Below are 22,336 nucleotides of genomic sequence, written 5' to 3'. Positions count from 1 at the left end.
AAAAATATTTATCAAGGCTAAGACAGAATTTAAGTTGTATTTTAGGATGAAAAGACTATGAACAGCTTTGACACCTCTGATAGATTATCATGAATAGATTATAATTCTAGACCGTCTAAATGTTGAGCTTGTTACAATGATCATGTGACTGCTTTGGTAATGAAGGCAGCTGGGTTGGACTCTTGGATTTACTGTGGCTCCTGTCATATACAATTGCCCCATTGAATAACTGGTGTTTTCATTATTTTTTTTGTGTTTGATTTTACTGCCTAAAATGGTTTAATATCTTAGCAATGCATCTCTGTGAAGCATCTGCCTCATCTTTAAGCAACACAAGTGCCAGTATCAAGGCTTCATAGTAACGATCTGCTATAGGCCACTGCTGTCCTCCACTAGGATAGGTGAATCCATTATTTGTTGTTAAATCAGCAGATTTACATAGTTATTAGCATTAATGTGAAGCTATCCCTTCCCTTGCTGGGCTTTTTTTTATTAAGCAACAGCACTTGGCATAGCCAGTATAGATTAACAAATGTTTTTTTCAGCTATCTAGTTTAAATTGAAATGCCAGACAAACAGTTAAACAAACAGCTGAAATGCATACAAGACTGTTCATTTCATTATTTAATTGTTGAATTTTAAATTCTTTAAGACCAGTGTTGTGACTTACACATATTGCATGTAAACCCTAACTATGAACTTCTCTCATTTGCTCTCTTTTGGACTACTTAAAAATAAATGTTTTTTTTCTAAATCTACAAAAATACTTTGTATTTTTACTTTGTATACTTGTACCTCTCCATTTCGTCCAATCAGAGTACACTTTGCATTCATTTAGAAAATGCAAATCATTCTCTGAATAGTGCCCGTGCTGAGTGGCCAAACTCTGTGTTCACAATGCATCGGGCCAGCCATTTGGCACAGGACCTGGAAGCAAGTGGAGTTCACTGAAGCAGCTATATCTACCTCAGTGATTTCCAACTTTCAGGGATATTGACCAGGTATAGTAAACTCTTCGTTACATTGGTTCAAGTTGGACCAATGAAACTAATTAAGAATATATAATTCCTGGAATTCCCCTTTAATCAGTAGTCTATACAATATTTCCAAATAACATATTTTTTTTTATGTAATCTTTATTTGAAAATGTTTGCATTATACAGCATACAAAAGACATAGAACAAAACATACAAAGAGGAGTAAAAACGTATAGAGAGAATCCTCGTTGATGTCTTACATGGTACTCAATTGAGCTGGTTACAGGGAGAAGGGGAGTGGAGTTGGATGGGGCAAAGGAACATCATGTTTCAACTATGTGATATGAACACTATCATCAATGAATCACCCTGTCACTCCCTCCCTGACATGACATTAATGATGACTTAGACCCCCAAATATGGACAAGAAACTGGAAGTAACTAAAAATAAAATAACAAAATTCAATTAAAAAACACCAAACAGAACAAAATAGACAAAACACATTAAGGCATCATTCCATGCGGTTTTGGTTCGTGTAGGGATCAGGGGCCCCTACGATCCAGCCCTATCAACAGGAGGGGCTGCAGGGACATGCAGGGACCCCTGAGAACCTGGTGTGACTTTACTAGTATAGTGCATCCAAGTGGCCCATATAGTATAAAACTTTTCATAATGGTCTTTACATTTTGCTATCCACTCCTCTGCAGCCATGATGTTATTCACTAAAGTAATCCATTCAGTGTGTGTAGGAATTTGTGGTCTCTTCCTTTATATTGGAATCAACCTTCTGGCTGCATTGACTAAATGAGGCAGTATAGACTTGCAATACTGGTTGAAAGGAGTGGTAGGGAATTGTAGCCAGGATTCCAATGGATAATTGGGGAGCTTGAAGTCTACAGTGGCCTTAATCCGGGCTCATATATCTAACCAGAAGGGCCGTATCTTGGGGCACTCCCACCAGATGTGGAGGAATGAGCCCCTGAGCCCGCATTCCCTCCAGCCAGAATCGGATACAGATGAGTATATCTTGGCAAGCTTAGAGGGAACTCTATACCACCAGGTAAGTACCTTAAAACAATTTTCCTGCATTTTTGTGTCCACTGAGCTCATATGCATATGACAGTAAAGGTGGTCCAACTGAGTTTCAGTAAAGACATGCTGAAGGTCTCTCTCCCACTACTTTATGTATGCAGGCTTCCCTCCACTTTCCAACTACTGTAGTAACTCATATAATACAGATATAGTGTGTGGAGAGCTGAGGTAGACATACAGAGCCGTTCAAAGGGAGACGCCGTGGTAGGGGAGCAGATATCATAGAACAGGCTACAGACAAAATGTTGGAGCTGTCTATAGCGCCATTCGTCCATGGGGAAAGATCCATACTGTATTCTCAATGTGGCCAGCGGCAATAAGCCCTGGTCTTGGATAAATCTACCACATCTCGACTCTCCATCAGCTGACCAAGCCCTGAAAAATAAGAGATGTTCCCCCGGAGTGAACCAGGAGAAGCCCCCCCAAAGGAGCCAGAGGGGAAATCAAAGGAGCAAATTGTCCCTTCCCACTCAAGGAGTCCCAAGTGACCAGGACATGGGTGACCATGGGAGAGGCAAGTGCGGAAAGTCTCCTGCAGTCCCGGGGGATCCATGCGGCATGTGATAAATTGCGCCCCGCTAAGAATTTGTCAAGCGGGGCCCAAAGTTAAAAAGTTACATTAAAGTTAAAGTTAAGAGTAAAAAGCGTTGTAGCGCTATCGCTTCATAGTATATGCGTTGTAGCAATATTACTTAATAGTATCACTTCATAGTATTTGATTTATGGCACCATGGTCACTTCACCATACAAACTTTTTTCACACCTGCCTCTAGGGCCAAGCCTTTTGGCTAGAACCAGGGTAAATTTTTATTCCTGTCCGAAGAGACTGGCCATTGTATTGCACAATGGTCACTCTTTCACTTCTCCCACTTCCTTCTCCCCACTTTCCTATTTATTTTAGCCCCGTGTTTGTAACTTTTTTGTGTCTTTATGTTTGATGTTACACATTTTGTCACTGTGTGATGAGTAGGGTGTGGGTCCTCTGGCCTACCTTGAACGTCTTGGGATGGGGGTGGATATGGCCTTTTGGCTTAGTTCACCCTCTCTCATGGGGTCTCCCTTCAGGGGAATCCCACCAAGTACTTGGGTGGGTCTGTTTTGGCAGACCCTCCAGAGAAAGGGGATCCATCTGGTTTTAGCCAGATGGACCCAAGTGAAAGTTCCTCAGTCCCCATCTGGAGCCTAACGCCCCAGGGGATCAGGGTAAGGTTATTCCTATGAAAGACTAGTGTAACACCCGTTGCATGTTTTGTGTCACTCTTTATGTGTGTGCACATTTTTTGTCACCGGTAGGAGTTTTTGGGTGTGTTTCACACGCCACAGGCTTTAAAAAAAATAAAAAATTTAGAAGCGCAATCGGCCTATAATTCCAAGGGATGGAGTGACCCTTCCCTTCCTTGGGGAGAACTGTAATGTGGGCCATCAGTGCCTCCCTGGGTATCGCAGTGCCCAAGGCCAAGGCATTGAAATTGGCAGGCTGGAAAGCAGTGAAGGAAACTTCTTATAATAGGCGTTCGTGAGGCCATCAGGGCCAGGGCTCTTCCCTTTGGGGAGGTCTGTAATAACCACCTCAATTTCTGTCAAGGAGATGGGGATGTCCAGCTGGTCGTTAATCGTGGTAGCGAGCTGTGGGGACTGGGCCTCCTGTAAATATTGCAGAATACGTTCTACCCTCTGAGGTTCCGTGGAACTAGGTAGAGTATTAGGGAGGTGGTATAACTGGTCATAGTAATCCTTAAAGGCATTAGCTATTTTTGAGGAATGAACTACAGGGGATTCAGCCACAGTGGTGAGCTTATGTACATGTCCCAAGTCACATTGACGTTTGAGAGCTCTTGCAAGTAGTCTACCACATTTGTTGCCAAATTCTTAGAATTTGTGTAAAACGTGGCGTAGGCACGCCCGAATCCTGCCGAGCAAAGTAGCCAGTTCCTGCCTATGGGATCGTTATCCCAGCGCTAGCTCTGGGGTAATGCAGCATTTATGGGTGTTCAGTCGAGCGTATTTTGGACAAGATGGTCTGCAATTCCCCCTCCCTTGCTTTTTTCAGCCTAGAACCCTGGGAGGCGAGCTCCTCTCGAACCAGTGCTTTATGTCCTTCCCATATAGAACCCATTCCCACTTCACCTTTCTTATTCTCAGCAAAGTAAATGGAGATGGTGTTGGAAACCTGTTTTTGAGCCACTGCGTCATCCAGTATACCCTCGTTCAGATGCCAGCTCCATGTCAGTGCATTCGAAGACAGGGGATGCAGGGAAATGGAAACCGGAGCATGAGCCAATATGGTTATGGAGCCAATGGATGCGCCAGATAGGGAGTCAAGAGAAAACTAGTTCATCACCAGAAGGTCTATACAAGTATAGACACTATGGGTGGCCAAGAAATAGCTATAGTCTCTACCTGTGGGATGGGGCAGCCTCCAACAGTCGATTAGATGGTGCTCCTGTAGGGACTTTCTAAAGTGTTTCAGGAAAGTAAACGAATGAGCAGAATGACCTGAGGACATATCTAATTGTGGATCGGGGCTAACATTAAAGTCACGCCCCAATATTAGCGGGCCTTCCTGGAAGGTGGCTAGAGATTCTAGGACAGAGTCCAGAAAAGTAAGCTGTTTACTGTTCGGGGCATACACAGCTGCAAATGGGAATTTACAGTCAAGAATAGTGCCTTTAATAACATTTCTTTTAAAGATTCTTCTGATCGTATTACCTTCTGTATGTTATATGAGGCCTTCAGCTCTTCAGTTGTATCTTCTGTGTGATGTTCATGATGTTTGCTATTTCTTAATTCCTCTACCGAGGAAACATTTATAATAGTTTCCTCCACTGGTTTTTGTGAGATCATTTGTTTTTGTAATACCTGATCTTCATAACTGGTTTGCATATTTGCCTGCTGATTACCATCTTGTGGAAAGTCAGGTATTGCTGTCTGCATGTGCTTTTGTGGGTGAAGTTCTTCATCTTTATTTAATATCTCATTTTGAACAATAAGTAAATTACCAGTAGAATGCCCTGTATTGGTTTCCTTTTCTTTGATTTGTGTCCCTTCTGTTCCAGGCAGTCCATGTACTTGAATGTTTTTTTTATAGTCTTCATCAGTACCGGTAATTATTGCTCGGATAAGTTTACTGTCTGTCTTTATTTCGCTTAGTGCTTGGTAGACTATCACATTATCATTTCTGATGCAATCTCCATTATCCTGGACTTCATCGTCATTAGCCACAGTATCTGTCTGCTTCAAGTGTGCCATTACCATCTAAAGTAGGAATAATATAGCTGAACAGTCCTTAATACAGAATAAAAACATTAAAGAAGCAACAGATGTCTACATTTTTATTGTCAATAAGACCGATATCTATCTTCTGGTTAGTTTAAGGATACTTTTTCAGTTATATTACATACATTTTTTTTTTTACCTCTTACCACCATTAAACTTAAGGTATAACTAAAGGCAAAACTTTTTTCTAAGTTTTGGATATATTATATATATATATATTGCTCTCTGTGCCCCCCATTAAGGAGATGCCCCCTCTCTATTTGTCCTGTTTACCATTACCATTATCAGTGAAAGTGAGAGTAAAAGAAAACCCCAAATTTTTGGTTGTCCCCGGAAAAGTAATGGAGGGGATATCTTCCAATTTGGACACTAGTTCTGATGACCTGGAGTTCACAAGGAATTCCCTTAATTTGCAGCCGTTTTCCATCACTTGCTGTTTGGCTATGGGACAGGAAGTGAAAGTAAATCTCCACAGATGGGGGGAAAAAAATCTGAAAGGGGTTATAACCCTTCCTTATACTATCGAAAATTAAAAAAAAAAGTTTTGCCTATAGTTCTACTTTAATTCATTTTGTTACTTTAGTTCTATATTTTTACATTTATTTATTACATTAAATTACATTATTACATTTAATTTATTTATATTTAATACATTTATTTTGCTCACCCCATCTGATGTCTTTGTTTCATTTACATACTCTTTGTAATTATGCATGCTCTGCATATTTTCTATGTTTCTGCTTATTACATTATTCTGCGAATTTCCAAGTTCAGCTTTCAGTGAGGACAATCTTCCTATTAGACTACCTGTGGCTTCCAGTAAGGATACAGTGAGATCTTTAAGAGAACCCTAGAAAGATAAAAATAGATATAATAACCTCAGAGTCTACATTCCTAAAATTAAAAGATTATAACCTGATTTACTAAACTATAACAATCACTGTCTTCCATAATGACTTTTATATTCAGCAATGGCAGCCAATTAGAGTTGAAAATAAAAGTCACATGGCTGAGAATTATTATTAAGTAGCAATTAGGTAAAAAGATCCTGAACCAGTTTACTTCATATCCCAAGTTCTTTCCAGACCTTGGTTCCCTTTTCAAATAAGTCCCTAGCAGGGTTAAATAAAAGCATCTATGCTATATTGATGAAGAGCATCCATAACAGGCAAGTGCCAAACCATCATTTTACTAAATGTTCTCCTCTTGATCACACATTGGGGATGGGCAGGATATGTATGATCTGGAATGGAATGTTGGGGGACTAAAACCTTCCGGCAAACTCTATAATGCAGAATAAACTAATAAGGACCTTTTCTATTTCACCAAGCCAGGGGCGGACTGATCATTTGGCTACTTGGGCATTGCCCGAGGGCCCGGGCCACTAGGGGGCCCCATCAGGGTTGCCAGCCTCAGTAAAACCAGAGACAGTATGTAAAAATCTGTGTTTTTTTTACATGTGTCTCTGAAATGCCCCTTACCGACATCATTTTGGTCTAAAAATCCTGAGATTATAGCTGCCCCACCTCTCCAGTACCTTCTCAGCCAATAGAAACATGTCTGTGTATACTGTGTGTACATGTATGTGTATACTGTGTGATTGTATACTGTGTGTGTGTATACTGTGTGGCCCCATAATATCTGATTGCCTGGGGGCCCCATATCTCCTATTGCCCGGGGGCCCCATGAGTTGTCAGTCCGCACCTGCACCAAGCATATTTGCTTGCTCAGCCCGATTCACTGTGAATTCTTCCCAGAGGATAGACTCTTCTATGGTTGATGTTATTCAGTTGCAAATGTTCTGTGTCCATGTGCCTCCAAGCTGTATTGCTGTGGTATTAGAGCCATACCAAATTAAACCACTATGCAAAAATATATGCTTTTTATGCATAATGTTATGCCTTCAGCATAGGGTTTGTACCAGTTATGAACACTGAACATGCAACACTTGACCAAAAAAAAGTAATTACAGGAAGTGTGCAGTACACCCTGCTCTTCTGCCCGGTTGGGAAACTTTACCCAAACCTGACAGTGGCACCATGTGTCTCTGATGCCTTACATAGGGTCATAAGAAAGGTGTCACCCCTTTGTAACTGATTTGTTTATTCCATATTATGTGAGTTCCAATGGGAAAGAGGGGAATCCCACAATGGTGTCATGGCCTCTGCTTTTGGATTGATGTGGGAACCCACTTGTCACTGACAGACATGAAAAAACAGAGGGTCAAGCTGCCAAAACCCACACAAAATGAACTTAGTTGTGGTTGAAGTTGGCCTGAAATTTTAACACATTGGGGTGGATTTACTAAAGGCAAACAGACATTAAAGATACACTTACAACTGAAGATTGATTGTACAGTTTTCTACAACAAAACAAAATAATCAGGCAAAGAGATATTATGGTATTATTATAGTTATAATAAATATACCTTACCGGGTCATTTAGTTCAGGCCCTCTGGATTCATCTTCTGTGTTTTCAGTGCTTATGATTTTCCTCTCAATATGTTCCTTTGTCGTTCTTAATATGTCTTCCTCAGTCTTTGTGTCTTCATTACCTAAACACAACTGATCAGAACGTCCATGCTCAGACTCTTCTGTGCCGGGGATAACTTGTATAGGAGGGTCCACTCTCTTCCTGTGTGAAGCTGAATCACTTTTTGACTTCTCGATAACTTTAACCTTTAATCTTTCTGAAATGCGAGACTTGAGTACACAAAAGGTGGTAAACATGGTAATATAATAGGTTACAATATTAAAATACTGAGAAAAGCAAATTACAAATGAAATATATATCTATAAAGTAAATTAAAGCGTAGGGGTGATTTACTAAAACTGGAGCACTTAGAGTCTGGTGCAGCTGTGCATGGTAGCCAATCAGCTTCTAACTTCAGCTTGTTCAATTAAGCTTTGACAATAAAACCTGGAGGCTGATTGGTTTATATGCAGAGCTGCACCACATTTTGCACTCTCCAATTTTAGCAAAGCTCCCACGGTATGTAGTTGTTTTGATAAATGCAAATAAGCTGTAGGTTAGATATTCATTGAACTGAAATTAACTGTTTTCTTTGTTTACTACAACAATTCCATGTACCTAACTTACTACTGTAAAAAAGAAAAAAAAACATTTGTACAATCGCTGTTTGTTTCGTTGCTTTATTCCCTAGGATTTTGACATCTGCTTGCAGAAAGAAGTTTCACAAGGATTCAAGTACGTGGACTAGTGTAGACATTTTCCAGCGCTTTCCTGTGCCCAGGGAGCACTACATACCATGTACAGCCTACCATTCACGTGAATGGCTGTACTCAACCGTACTTCTGTAAACGCCACTGCTTTTTTGCATCAGCTATTTGCCCACTCATACACATCCATCGTATTTCTCAAACTCTGAAATTTTGTGTTCATCAAATATGTCGGCTACGCATATACGGGTAAGCACAAATGCAAAGAAGCATCAGCATTTAGAAAAGTATAGCTGTCACCACCATTCACTTGAATGGCAGATTGTACATGGCACGTAGTCAGGTCCCAAGGTTACAGGAAATGTATGCTTGGTATACAAAATACAAAATAAAAGTCCATGTTCCTTACACCTAATAGTACTGCCTACATCACTTTAGCAGCATCTAGTGAAATAGCAAACATATCTTACTTTCCCACCACGTAATTGTGCAATGTAAGGATGGACTAGTAAATCCATTATAAAATCCCTACCAACTGTCATGTCCTTATCCAATGAAAGGCTTTCATTAGCCAATGATAGCATTTCACTGGGCAAGTAAACAGAAGTTGGCAAGCTTACAGTAGTTTCAAAGTCAGGCCCCAAGTAACAATATTTTCCCAAACAGGTTGGTTTTAAGAATAAATATTTTTTTTGACCTTTGAATGCTGGAGTGGCCTGTAGTTTAGTAAATAACCATTTATTATTTTACTGATCATACTACAAAATTAGAAATATATTATTTTAAATATTTTACATAAACTTCATTTTTGTCCTCCACTGATCCTCACCTTTAATATCTGATTCTCACTTATTGATCTCCACCTGTTCTTCAAATTTTTGCTGTCTTGCAGAACCAAATCAGGCTCCATATAAGCAAAATGCAGCTCTTTGTCTCCAGAAGGAGGGCTGGCAGGGGGCGCTGACACCCCAACTATAGATGGAACAAAGGTACTTTGTTCTGCATCTTCCTGGTGAAAGTAAGGTAAACAAAATTACATCCTTGATCATTAGAAAACAAATAGGATGCCCTGCAGTGTATTTAGGAGGTCACACCTGAGTGAATTACATGACAGCTGAAGAAAATGAAAATGTACATCAAGGCAACAAAAATTAAAAATCATATGCACATCTCTAGAAGACAACAAACCCTTTTTGTGGACTGGATGTAGTCAGCCCTGCCCAGTGTGATTTTCTATACTGCTCTACCTCCTCCATTCTCAGATCTCTACAACATAAAGGTTAAAGTATAACTAAAAATAAAAGAGTGGAGAGGGATTAGAAAACCTGTCAGGTTTTTATTGCTGTTTGCATCCCTGTTACAGAGACTGTTATCATTGAAAATGAAAGTGAAAGAAAATCTAATTTTGGGTTGTCACCAGAACAGAAAAAGAGGGGAAATCTTCTAATGGGGACATTCGTTCTGATGACAATCAGGAATTTCCCTCACTTTAAATAGATTTCCTCTCACTTCCTGTTTTGGCAATGGGACAGGAAGTGAAGGAAACTCTCCCCAATAGAACACAGATGGCTAAAAACCAGAGGTTATAAATCTGCCCTTACTCTATCCAAAATGAAAAAAAAATGTTGCCTTCAGTTCTACTTTAATAATTCTGGACTAGAGTGGCTATTTGCGATAACATAGGAAGTCTGCACAGGACAGCACTTTCAGCTGTATGTTAACAGGCCAAAACTGAGCAAATAAAGGCTCAATAATAGTTTTGGTTTATTGTATGTAATAAAGAAATCAGCATTCTATTATCTTTGCTGAATTAGTAATAAATTAGGGCAATAAATGATACACCTTTAAGACCCCATTCACACCTGAGTGTTTTGTAGCCCTACGCCTGAAGCTACAAAACGCTGGAGGGGAAAAAATACATTATTCTCAATGGAGATGGTTCACATCTCCACTCCAAGTCGCCTGAAGCCCTACGCCTGAAGCTCAAACAGGTTCCGGACCCTTTTTTGTCGCGCGAATAGGGCTGATTTGGGCGTTTTCATTCCCATAGAAACTAATGGAAACGCTCGATTCGAGCGTTTAGCGCGACAACGAGCGTTTCTATGGGCGTTTTTAACGCTGTATCTGCTCAATGCTTAACATTGGTGACCTTTTGCCCTGCACAAATTCGCGACAAAACGCAGCAAAAAACGCCGCGAATCGCGGTAAAAAATGCCGCAATCGCGGTAAAAAACGCCGCAAACCGCTGTAAAAAACGCAGCAAAAAACGCTTGAAAAAGCTACGCTCAGGTGTGAATGTTTTTCAGTTCTGCATTGACCTTAGATATGGTATTAAACAGTACAAGCGACTAAGTGTAGAACCATTCAATAATATATGCAGCAGCTAAGCATCAAGACCCACCTCTGTATTGCTGCATATATTAGATGGAAATGTAGTTTTAAATGTACTTTAGTGTCTCAAAAAACAAGAACTGCTGTGCCCATGCTAGATACAGCTTTATACGTCATACTTATTTTTGATTTTGTGCATAGTTCCACCTGAACCTATTTTTGCATTTTGACCTCTCCTGTGTCAGGACCCTTCGAGCTGAGAACCAACCCCACCTGCAGAAAAAGATGCTTGGGCTGACATATCAGCCATAGAATCTACTAGAGGCCTGACATCCAGTCCAAAAAGTAGCAGCCTATCCACTCATTGACAAGTTATAAAGTGCTTCCTACCATAGAGATGTTCCTCATAAATTTACCTCGTAAACATAAGGCTGAAAATTGTATTGAACCAGGTATAATTTATCATAAAGTTCTTAACTACAGGGGAATAATAATTATAGTGATAAAGGACCCACCTTTTCAGCTATTCTCTGATTAGTGTTGCTTTGACTGCTATTGTTATTTTCTTGCAATAAAAACGGACTACTCTTGTCTTCTGAAAGCTTGCCTCTATTTATTATGGTGCTATTTACACCACTGTGAAGTTCAGATTGTTGGACATTCTGCATTTCTTTTTCGTCCTCCATGGTACACTGATGTTCCTTGTTTCCTTTTAAAGATATATTGTTGTCCTGTTTTCCGGTTAGTTCATCGGATTTCTCTGGGTCACAGGTAATGTTCAGGTGCCCTAATGCTAGTAGTTCCTCATTTCTTTGAAAGTCCAAAGTAGCACAAAATTGATAATCACCTTCGATGGTGTTTTCTGCAAAATCCTGTGGAGGTAATTGTTTCTGTTAATGGAGCGGCACCAGGCAACTCATATGGTGGAATTGCCCTATTTGGAGTCCGTTCTGGGATAATGTTTTTAAAATATATAATGCTTTTGTCTCAGACACAGGAGTTAATTTACTAAAACTAGAGAGTGCAAAATTGGGTGCAGCTCTACATGGTAGCCAATCAGCTTTTAACTTCAGCTTGTTAAATTAAGTTTTGAAAAAACAACCTGGAAGCTGATTGGTTTCTATGCAGAGCTGCACCAGATTGTGCACTCTCCATTTTTAATAAATCAACTCCGCAGTTCCCCAAACCCCCAAATAGAATTATTATCCATGCTGCCAGAACCTTTTTTCAGAGTTTAAGAAGGGGAAGTTTCATTTATTTTCAGCGGCTGGCAGGGCAGTAATCCCGACATATTAGAAACCCCAGCATATATCCTCTATAACAGAATAGATAATTGAATTAAATAATACTTGTTATACCGACATGGCCCCAAAATCTTTGTTTGTGCCCCTCTTCCTGGACAGTTCAGTAAACATGTAATCTGCCTACATTGTTTTTTGTTCTGCAGCCTTGATTCCTTCCAGTCATCCCTTTTTATGATCCATTACATTGGAAAAGTATCTATTCAACCTATTATATCTTGACTTCCTAATTGAAAGGCTACCCAGGCTACATTTCTTGCTATGAACCTTTGCTTCCTTCCTTTGGCCTTTTACTGTTTCCAAACATTCTTTTAAGCTAGGGCCCTGTGAATTAGGTTATGTTGTGTGAATTTCATATGTACAAGTATTCGTTTATGCTTGTACTCTTGTATTGTAAATTTCAATACACATTTTTTTATTGGTACTGTACTGGAATTTTTTTTCATCTTATCAGCACATGACAAACATAACAGAGAGCATACTAAATTAACCTATTTCTTCTACTGGCCCCAGTGACCATGTTTTAATTACATTGACAGCTGCCCTATGCCAGGTTTAGACTTGCGTCGAAACACCTGAGCCTCTGAAAACAATCCCTGTTCGGATTGTATTGCAGAGGCATTTGACAGAGGGCAAGGAAGCAACATGACGCATTCTAACTGCCCGTTTTAACCCCATAATTGCCTCACCAACAAGCCGTAACCGCATGCATTGCACGTAGTTGTGAAGTGTGTGCAGTGCTTCGTTATTCACTTGAATGAGTTGCATTCGGTGGGCTTGCTGCCCACCAAAAGCAACAGAAGTGATCATTTTTACTGCAGGCGTGAAGCATTGCATATGAACAGCCCTTATTGCTCCCTTTGCAGCATAACAGGGGAGATTGGAGGGATCTAAAAATTCAACTCAATCTAATAAAGCCCTATTTGTTTGCTGTTTAGTCCTCTTACCTTACAGGCATACCCCACTTTTAAGTACACAATGGGGTTTATTCACTAAAGCTGGGAAGTGCAAAATCAGGCTCACTTATGCACAGAAACCAATGAGCTTCTAGGTTCTATTACCAAAGCTTAATTGAACAAGCTGGGGTTAGAAGCTCATTGGTTTCTATGCAGAAGTGAGCCTGATTTGGCACTTTTCAGCTTTAGTAAATAAACCCCATTGTGTACTTAAAAGTGGGGTATGCCTGAACTTACCTTTAAATGGTAGAGCCCTGTTTGTGTTCCTTATGGTAAAGTTGTTCCTCTCTATAAAACCTAGCTAACAACATTTGGCAGATTTCAAACTTACCTGATCATGCATTTGCCCTGCTGGTAATTTGTTACTTATATTGTCTCTGGCAGCCAGACTTTTAGCTCTGATGTTATTTCCCATACTATCCTTAAGTGAAGTCAAGCTCCCAATGAGATCTTGAGTTGCCAGGAGGACATTTCTTACCAGTGTGTCTGGAGAATTTCTATATGGATGCTTTAAAAAATAAAAAAAGTAAGCAATACAATGTACTTAACCTTAAATGATAATATATAGGTATGACAATTTCTATATGAAAACTGAATAACAAGATAGTGTTTTAGATCTTGCAGTTGTTTACAAATGGAGTATTAAAGTTTTTATCAAGGCAAAACTTTTTTCTTAATTTTGAATAGAATGGGAAAGGCAACATTTTACCAGCCAGGAAGGCAACAGCAACACATATTATTATTTTTTTTAATAGTAGGGGAAGGCTAGAAGCCCTATCATATTTATATTTCTGTGTATGTTGCTTTTGCAGATTCCCCCCCACTCCCTGTCTAGTAAAACTGGACAGAAAGTAAGGTACAATCTCTGTAATCACGCCACAGATATAAAAAAATAAAACAGACAAAGGTTCTAATTCTTTCCCAATTCATCCAAAATTAAAATTAGTTTTGGATTAACATACACTTAAAATTGTGCTCATATCTACAGTTTTCTGAAGAATTTAAGCTTTGATAAATAGAATTTTCTATCCAGAGATGGAACCCTGTGCCACGCAGTGGCTTCTGGCACCAGATGCTGGCCATGTGTGCAGAAAGGTAAAGAAAGTTTTTGGTTTTCTTGTAAACATTCAATTTACTGTCATTGATCCAAGCGATATATAATCCATTCATTTTTAACACTGACAAATATCTAACACTCACCAGATCTTTGTGTTCCTCCTTTTTACCATCTAATTCGTCAGCTGTTTTAGGTTTTATGGTTACGTTATCTTCTTCTGCTCTGCAGAGATTTTCTTCATCTTCTTTTTCTAAAAGTTCTTCATAAGTGGATTTTCCTTCTTCAGTATATTGCATATATGTCTTGGACCCTTCACTTTCTTTTTGATCTCTTGATCGTGTGTGCATTATTTTCTCTCCACCTTCTCTGTCTGTAGTTGTTGTCATCATGATGCTCTTATTCATCTCATTTTCTGCCTGGGACACTGGGTCTCCTCGGCCCCTTGTTGTGGTTTTTGGTGTAATATTTTCTCCAAAAGATTTCTGTTCTAAAATAGATTTACTGTTTAACTCACTTGTTTTTCCCTGACCTACTGTCAGACCTAGCTTTTCACACCCAAGATTATCAAAACATTCAACATTATCAATGGTCTTTCCCTCTTTCAAATTGCACTTTGTTTCTTCCCCGTTTCCATTCTGTAGCCCAATGACAGGCTTATTGACACCATCTTCATTGTCTGCTTTTATTTTTATGTATAGTTCCAAGTTTGGTTCATTAGCCATCTCACATAAACTTTCAGTCAATGCTTCCTCTGTAGCTAATATGATTATTTCTTCTTCATTTTCCATATTTTGTAATTTCACCAACGGTGTCTCTAATATTCCTTCACACCCATTTAAGGGACAGGTCATCTTCTCAATTTCCCCAGAGTGTGGCACATCTGGCTGCAGAGAGAAAATCTTTACTGCATACACAACTTTGACTCTCTTAGCATATACTTTAAAATGGATGAAATGGAGATTATAACTTGATGCTACAAGAATGGTGGTGATATAATAGCTTAGGATGCCTACAGAAATAGAAAAAGCTTAGTAACGTTATACTTGCAACCTGACTTTAAACAAACATGTTTTCCTGGAAGCAGCCCCATTTGTTTTTCAAATCATTAACATTTTCTGATGCTGTAGATGTTATTTTTTCATGAAGCAGTGAAGGCTTCTGACCTCAGAGATGTGCAGTATTACTACGAGCCTGATGTACAAAGGCTGGCACAAAATGAAACAGGAAAAAAGGAGGACAGTTGGATAAACCAACCAATCTGATTGTTTTTTTTTTTAAGTACATGTGATTGGTTGGGTTGTCATTCCAGTCGTCTTTGCAGCAGTATTTGTATATTATAGCCTTCTATTCTGACCAATTACAGAATAGTTCATTGGGTTCTGAATGTCCCTTTGCTCACACGCCTTCTTAGCTTCATAAAAGATAGTGGTTGTAGTAGTAAATGTAAGTAATAGATCTTGCCATGTTGAGCCCAGCACCATGACACAGATCCCTTGAAGCCTTATATCTATATTGTTTGTAAATGACAGGAGTGGAGCCTAAAGGCTTGTACACACTATAAGAAAATTGGGCAAACATTTTCATCCGAGGAACAATCATATGATTTTCTGATTTTCAACAACCGATTCCAACCTTCCAAACAAAAATTTTCTCAAGTTTTTTCAAATTGAAGTTCCACTTTAACTGTTTTCCAAATGTGTTAAAGTGGAACTAAAGTTCCACTATGACACATTGGGGTTGATTTAGTAAGGCTGGAGTGAGGAAAATCTGGCGCAACTGTGCATGGTAGCCATTCAGTTTCTAACTTCAGCTTGTTCTACTAAAGTGGTTCTAATGGCTGAAGCTTTTTTACCTTCTATGCATGAAGATAAAAAAAACCTTCTGTGTGTAGCAGCCTCCTTAATACTTACCTGAGCTCCCTCTCGATCCAGCGATGTGCATGAGAGCATTGTCTCTCCAGGGACTCTACCTTCTCATTTGCTGAGATAGCAATGGGAGCCATTGGCTCTAGCTGTTGTCAATCAAAGCCAGTGAGCCAATGAAGAGAGAGCCAGCACAGGGTTGAGCCATGGCTAAATGTCTGAATAGACATACAGAGCAGCGGCTCTGGAGCACGTCTACTTGGGTGCTCCCATTGCAAACTGCTTGCTCTGGGGGCACTCAGCAGGTGTGCCGCCAGAGGACCCAGAAGAGGAGGGTCTGGGCTGCTCTGTGCAAAACCGCTGCACAGAGCTGATAAGTTTGATATGTTTGGTATTTAAAAAAAAAGCCTTTAATATCACTTTAAGCTTTGACGAAAAAAGACCTGGAAACTGATTGATGAGTTTGCACTCTCAGGGTTTAGTAAATCAACCTCACTGTGAGCAGGCAGGTATTTTATTGCAGAAGAGACATGCAATGGGGGAGATTTACTAAAACTAGTGCACTCATAATATAGTGCAGCTGTACATGGTAGCCAATCAGCTTTTAACTTCAGCTTGTTAAATTAAACTTTGGCAATAATGTCTCTTATGCAATCAAACAGGCCAATATGTATTCTTCTACATATTTTTGGTAAAAAAAATCACAATTAGCGATTATTGATTGGTTTGCGCAAAAGTTATAGCGTTTACAAAATAGAGGATAGTTTTATAGCATTTTTTTTTTTTTTTTTTTTACTAGTAATGGCGGCGAACAGCGATTTTTATTGTAACTGCGACATTATGGCGGACACATCGGACATTTTTGACACATTTTTGGGACCATTGTCATTTATACAGCAATCAGTGCTATTTAAATGCACTGATTCCTGTGTAAATGACACTGGCAGTGAAGGAGTTAACCACTAGGGGGCAGTGTAGGTGTTATGTTTATTTTGTAGAGGCATGGCCTGGCAAGTGACGTCACTGATCTTCTTTCCCTATAAAAGGGAACAGATGATCGGTGACAACCACAGTAGAAAGCACGGGAGAGGTTTGTTTACACAGACCTCTCCTCGTTCTTCAGCTCTGTGACCCGATCACGGGACACCAGCGGGTCTGCTGGTCCCGAGGCCACTGTCACAGAGCTCAGGACCGGGTTGGGAGCACGCTGCCGGCGGCGCGCTCCTGACCCACGGCTGGGCACTTAAAAAGCAACGTACAGGTACGTGCTTGTGCCCAGCCGTGCCATTCTGCCGACGTATATGTGCAGGAGGCGGTCCTTAAGGGGTTAAACATACATATTTTCACACAAGATACATACATCTTTCACCCAGGATTTGCACATTTTTCTAGTTTGATTTAATTGGAAAAATTTGTGAATCCTGCTTAAATAGACTCCTTACAATTAATCCATCTTTATTTACCCATTTGGTCATCTCTGTCTTCCTTGTACAATGTCCACCTGGACATTCCTCTAAAGGTTCAGCATCGTTTCCATCCAGAACATTGGTCCCTTTCTCACTGATGATTGGTTCATGGATGAGATCATCCCTTTCTTCCTTGGATAAATTGGTGTCCTGAGATTCGTCACCTGAAGATCCCTTTTAAATAGAAATATTCCTTAATGAGCAACCCCAAATAACAACTAAAATTTGTAAATGTACTGTTATGCTAATATGATTCAGGGAAGTCTGATTAATTTTACCTAGGTTTGAGTTCTATTGCACCCTTTATTATATTAGATTTCTACATGTGCCCTGGAGTGAATTTGCAGCATTCCATTATAGGATTTATGCTGTGCTGATCTTTTTTTAGAGTGAGACATGTCAAAAAACCTACAGTGAATGGTACTCTGGAGACCAGATCTGCACATATGCATGGCTCACTGGCTGGTGTTCCTACATCAGCCTTTCTCAACCAGGATGCATATGGGTTATTCATGGGTACCATGGCAAAATGCCTAAAAAATGCCCCAACAAAGAAAGAAGAGTACCTTTAATATTTATCATATATTTGGGATGGTATTACAATCCCTGGTCTTAAAATGTGCATGTAAAAAGAAGACAAAGGTTTTTTATTTGCATCTTTACTATAAACAAAAAAAATCTACTTAAGAATTCACAAAAGCACAAGAAAACATTTAAATTCTTAAAGCAAAGACTAACATGTTTTATCTTTGTTCTAAGGAAATGGCACCTGCTTAACAATTATATATCATTTCGTATGCAGCTACTTACTTCCAAAATACTAATTGTCCCACTAGCTTCAGAAAATTCTTCGCCCTGTTCTAGAATGGCATCACCATCACTGGTAGTACCATCTGTCAATATGACAACAACTCGTCCCACCACTTCTTCTTTACCTGGTATCAGTCCACCTATTAAATTCTGAGCTGCTTCTAAAAATGACAATGCTAGTTTGTCAGCAGAATCCTGTTTTGGGAAAGAAGACAAAGAAGGAAGATTACAATGAAGAGGAGCAAGGTAAGACAGCATACTTATGAGCTTTAAGCATTTGTTTTTTTTTCATTATTTTTAAATATGCAGCTTTCAATAAAATATCAACATGATTCTGCCATAAAGATCATTTTGTAGGCACTTTATTCTATGGTGGGGTGACAACAGTCTCCCCATTGTACTCCTGTGTTGCAGCCAACGCTGGAGACAGTGCATGTAGATAGGAAGTGGTTGAAAAGAAAGGTGAAAATAGTGTTTTCTAATAAAAAATAGTGATTGTTTATAATAAACAGTTCTTTATCAAATTACATTTCTCCAGCTGGGGTAGATTAATTGTATGATGTAGCTATAACACAAAGATGGTTGAAAACAACCCATAGTTAGTTGCAAGAAAGAGAATTCCAGAGTATAGGCTCTTCTCCAGAATATTACTGTAAACAAGCATCACCCGTGGTGAACAGGGAGGTAGTTATCAACAAACTTGATGGATGGATGGTGTGTGCCGCTAGAAGAAATCAGGCTGAATTTATACCTTTCATTAAAACAGTGGATGGCTTTAAAGTTTAAAGGTAACATTCTAAATATACTTAGAACAAAAGAGAGCCACTGTGAGAATTTACAGAGGAAAGTTACTTCTATGCACTGTTAGCATATTCCATACATGGTTCAGCGAATTCCTTTTTTATGCTTTGTTCATCTTCCAGATTCCTTGGAATCAGGATACCAAGTAAATTGTAATTATGTTAATAAATACAGCTCAGGCTGGGCATACATAGTCCTTTTTATACATGGTGTGGTGCTGTTTACCTCCATGATGTAGAAAAGGAAACCATACACAGTTACCAGCAGTGGTTCATTTTATAGCTAATCTTACCGGTTCAGTGCAACCGTACTTAGATGAATCTGCCATAAATTTATCTTCTCCGTGTTCCTTATGTACAGTGCTGCTAGATTCTGTAGGTTCCTCTGTGCTTGTGACTAAGGCATGTTTTTTGTGGTCACCCTCTTCATGGTCCAGTCCATATCTTACTGCCTTTTGATCTTTTATTGCAATGTGTTCATTTTTAGTGCTGTCGTCACTTTGTGTTAAGGGATCGCTTGACAATCTTTCTAGTTGTTTTTTCTCAACACCACATTGAAAGTCACCAGTCTTATTTCCTGTAGTCTCTTCTGTTTTCGTGATCCCAGAATCTACATTCTAAATAGAATCAAATGCCAAAACCAATGCTCAGAAGCATAGATTCACTGCAGTACTTTGTAGCATTTAACAATTACATTTATTAAACAGTTCCCTCTGAGACTACATAATAATACGTATTTATAAAAAAAATGAACCACAATTTTGACTTCCAATGTGCTAATGTATAAGCTTATATATATATATATATATATATATATATATATATATATATATATATATATATATATATAGGATATATATATATATATATATATATATATATATATATATATATATATAGAGAGAGAGAGAGAGAGAGAGATACTGTGTCTATCTATCTATCTATCTATCTATATCTATCTATCTATCTATATATATATATATTAGGATTATATAGATCAGGGATATGCAATTAGCGGACCTCCAGCTGTTGAAAAACTACAAGTCCCATCATGCCTCTGGGTGTCATGCTTGTGTCTATCAGAGACAGTCTATTTCTGAGGTTATGTAGGCCCTCTATACCCTGCAGAGATTTTCCACTCAGGTGATAGAAGTATAGGGTGTCTGTTTCTGAGTTAAAGGAGCTTGGAAAACACATGCTAGAGGAACCAGCAAAATTTTGTAAAAAAAAAATATAAAGTTTAGTAAGAAAGCTAAATTCCTGGCCATTAGTAACTTTACATTGTACTGCAAATAGTCTCATTAAAGGGCAACCAATACTGAGAAAAATATTGAGGCTGGCATTTCTTAACCCAGTCTAAAAATGCTAGTTCTTTAGTGTTCAATTGTTCCTGAAACACTGGCTTCTGGAGTCCTGGGTCACATTAATTGGTGGGGATTCTCCTGTGGTAAATGGGCCACAGGATGTCAGAGACTGAGCACTATCTAGGGTATCAGTGAGTGAAAATATCCCAGCTGGCTTTTGGGCTTACTTCATAAGTCAATTGACCTCTGCTGCATGGTACACTTATAACTTATAATTTCTACGCCAACATCACTAAGGCTGCTTTTCACACTGGGGCGGTATTCAGGCGTTACAGCGCTAAAAATAGCGCCTGTGTAGCGCCTGAAAAAAACCGGCCCCTTTCACTCCAGTGTGAAAGCCGGAGGGCTTTCACACTGGAGCGGTGCGCTGGCAGGACAGTGAAAAAAGTCCTGCTAGCCGCATCTTTGGAGGGGTGAAGGAGCGGTGTATTCACCAATCCTAAACCGCTCCTACCCATTGAAATCAATGGGACAGCGCGGCAATACCGCCGGCAAAGCGGCGCTTTGCGGGTGGATTTAACCCTTTTCGCCCACTAGCGGGGGTTAAAACCACCCCGCTAGCGCCCGCAGACCGCCACTAAAACGACGGTAAAGCGCCGCTAAAAATAGCGGCGCTTTACCGCCGACGCCCGCACCTCCCCAGTGTGAAAGGGGCCTAAGAGATGCTAGCACTACCATCAGTGTTTCCTCTGGTTAATGTAAGTACCCACTAAATAACAATTTGGTGGGCCCTTTTCCCACTAACACCAATGTTTGGGTGCTATTCTGCTACCGACAGTAGCAACAGGAGGAATTTTTTCAATGGGTACTCATGTAAGAAGGACCTTCTCTTACTGACACTAGTGTGAAAGGGCATGACATGTAAGATCCAAAAACATATTTAAGAGGTGCTGGAACTTCAAAATGTATTTGTTCTATAAAATGGAGAAAAAAGTATACTTTGTTGAAACAAACATTATATTTACCTGCTCTGTGCAGTGGTTTGCACAGAGCAGCCCCGATCCTCCTCTTCTCGTGTCCCCCACTGGCACTCCTGGCTCCTCACCCTTGACCAGTGCCCCCAATAGCAAGCCGCTTGCTATAGGGGCATTGGTGCATGCTTGCTTCCCAGCTTAGTCAATGGCTCCCACTGCTGTCTCAGTCAATAAGGAGAGGTAGTCCTGGGACAACTGAGGCTCTTGTGCACATCCCTGGATTGAGAGGGGGCTCAGATGAGTAATAGAAGGGCTATGCATGAAGGTAAAAAACCTTTAGCCTATACAGTCACTTTAAAGGTATAAAAAACAAAAGGTGTGCACCAAACAAAATAGTGAAAAAGTCCAAATTGCTTTAATGATTTGTGATATAAGCACATAAATCAGCCTGTTAACCCAGGTGGTACTCCAAGTCACCAATCCAGTGATTACCCCTGAGGATGCAGGTTAGGGGATCGCTTGTCTTAGCTCAATGGATACAAATGTGAAAAAAAGAATACCCCAGGTGCTGTACATCAAGCAAAAGCCAACAGTCTCTGTAGTAAAAGCAGCCTCAATTTAGGTTCCCCCAGGCTATACTTTTGACGTGTTTCGCCATGCCCTTGGGGCTTAGTCATGGAGGTAGATATTCCATGTGGTAGTGGAGAATAAATACATCATCAGCTGCTGCAGGATGAGGGATCACGTCTTCAATATACACACCAATAAAAACACCTAACCTAACCAGACACTTTTTAGACACTTCCATGGCTCCAATACACAATCTTTAAAAGTCCAGATTGTTGAAAGAGTAGACTGTCTTGTCTGTCGCAGTGACCGGTTTTCCCTCTTTTGCCAAAGGGAGATCTATTAAATCTTTCAATTTGACACTCTGATCCTGAAGGGTCTA

The 22,336-nt window shown here is 39.7% G+C and overlaps 1 protein-coding gene across 1 annotated transcript in view; it reads right to left on the bottom strand.

Moving 5' to 3' along the window:
- Positions 1 to 1,382: 1,382 nt before the first annotated feature.
- Positions 1,383 to 22,336, bottom strand: part of LOC143961992 (uncharacterized) — a 43,835-nt gene continuing 22,881 nt past the window's right edge. The window contains exons 9-19 of the mRNA XM_077471335.1: positions 19,403 to 19,726; positions 18,310 to 18,504; positions 17,497 to 17,673; positions 14,315 to 15,055; positions 13,446 to 13,622; positions 11,373 to 11,729; positions 9,356 to 9,535; positions 7,780 to 8,049; positions 6,014 to 6,196; positions 4,780 to 5,325; positions 1,383 to 1,418 (exon numbers count right to left, since the gene is read on the bottom strand). Coding sequence (XP_077327461.1) covers positions 1,383 to 1,418; positions 4,780 to 5,325; positions 6,014 to 6,196; positions 7,780 to 8,049; positions 9,356 to 9,535; positions 11,373 to 11,729; positions 13,446 to 13,622; positions 14,315 to 15,055; positions 17,497 to 17,673; positions 18,310 to 18,504; positions 19,403 to 19,726 — 3,186 coding nt within the window. The remainder of the gene's footprint in view (positions 1,419 to 4,779; positions 5,326 to 6,013; positions 6,197 to 7,779; positions 8,050 to 9,355; positions 9,536 to 11,372; positions 11,730 to 13,445; positions 13,623 to 14,314; positions 15,056 to 17,496; positions 17,674 to 18,309; positions 18,505 to 19,402; positions 19,727 to 22,336) is intronic.

The sequence above is a fragment of the Lithobates pipiens genome, unplaced genomic scaffold (genome assembly GCF_037356315.1).
Source record: "Lithobates pipiens isolate NorthernLeopardFrog02 unplaced genomic scaffold, aLitPip1_a1.2 Scaffold_8, whole genome shotgun sequence".
Classification (NCBI taxonomy): domain Eukaryota; kingdom Metazoa; phylum Chordata; class Amphibia; order Anura; family Ranidae; genus Lithobates; species Lithobates pipiens.
The sequence above is the reverse complement of the archived record's forward strand: the minus strand, read 5'-3'. Positions and strand labels throughout refer to the sequence as shown.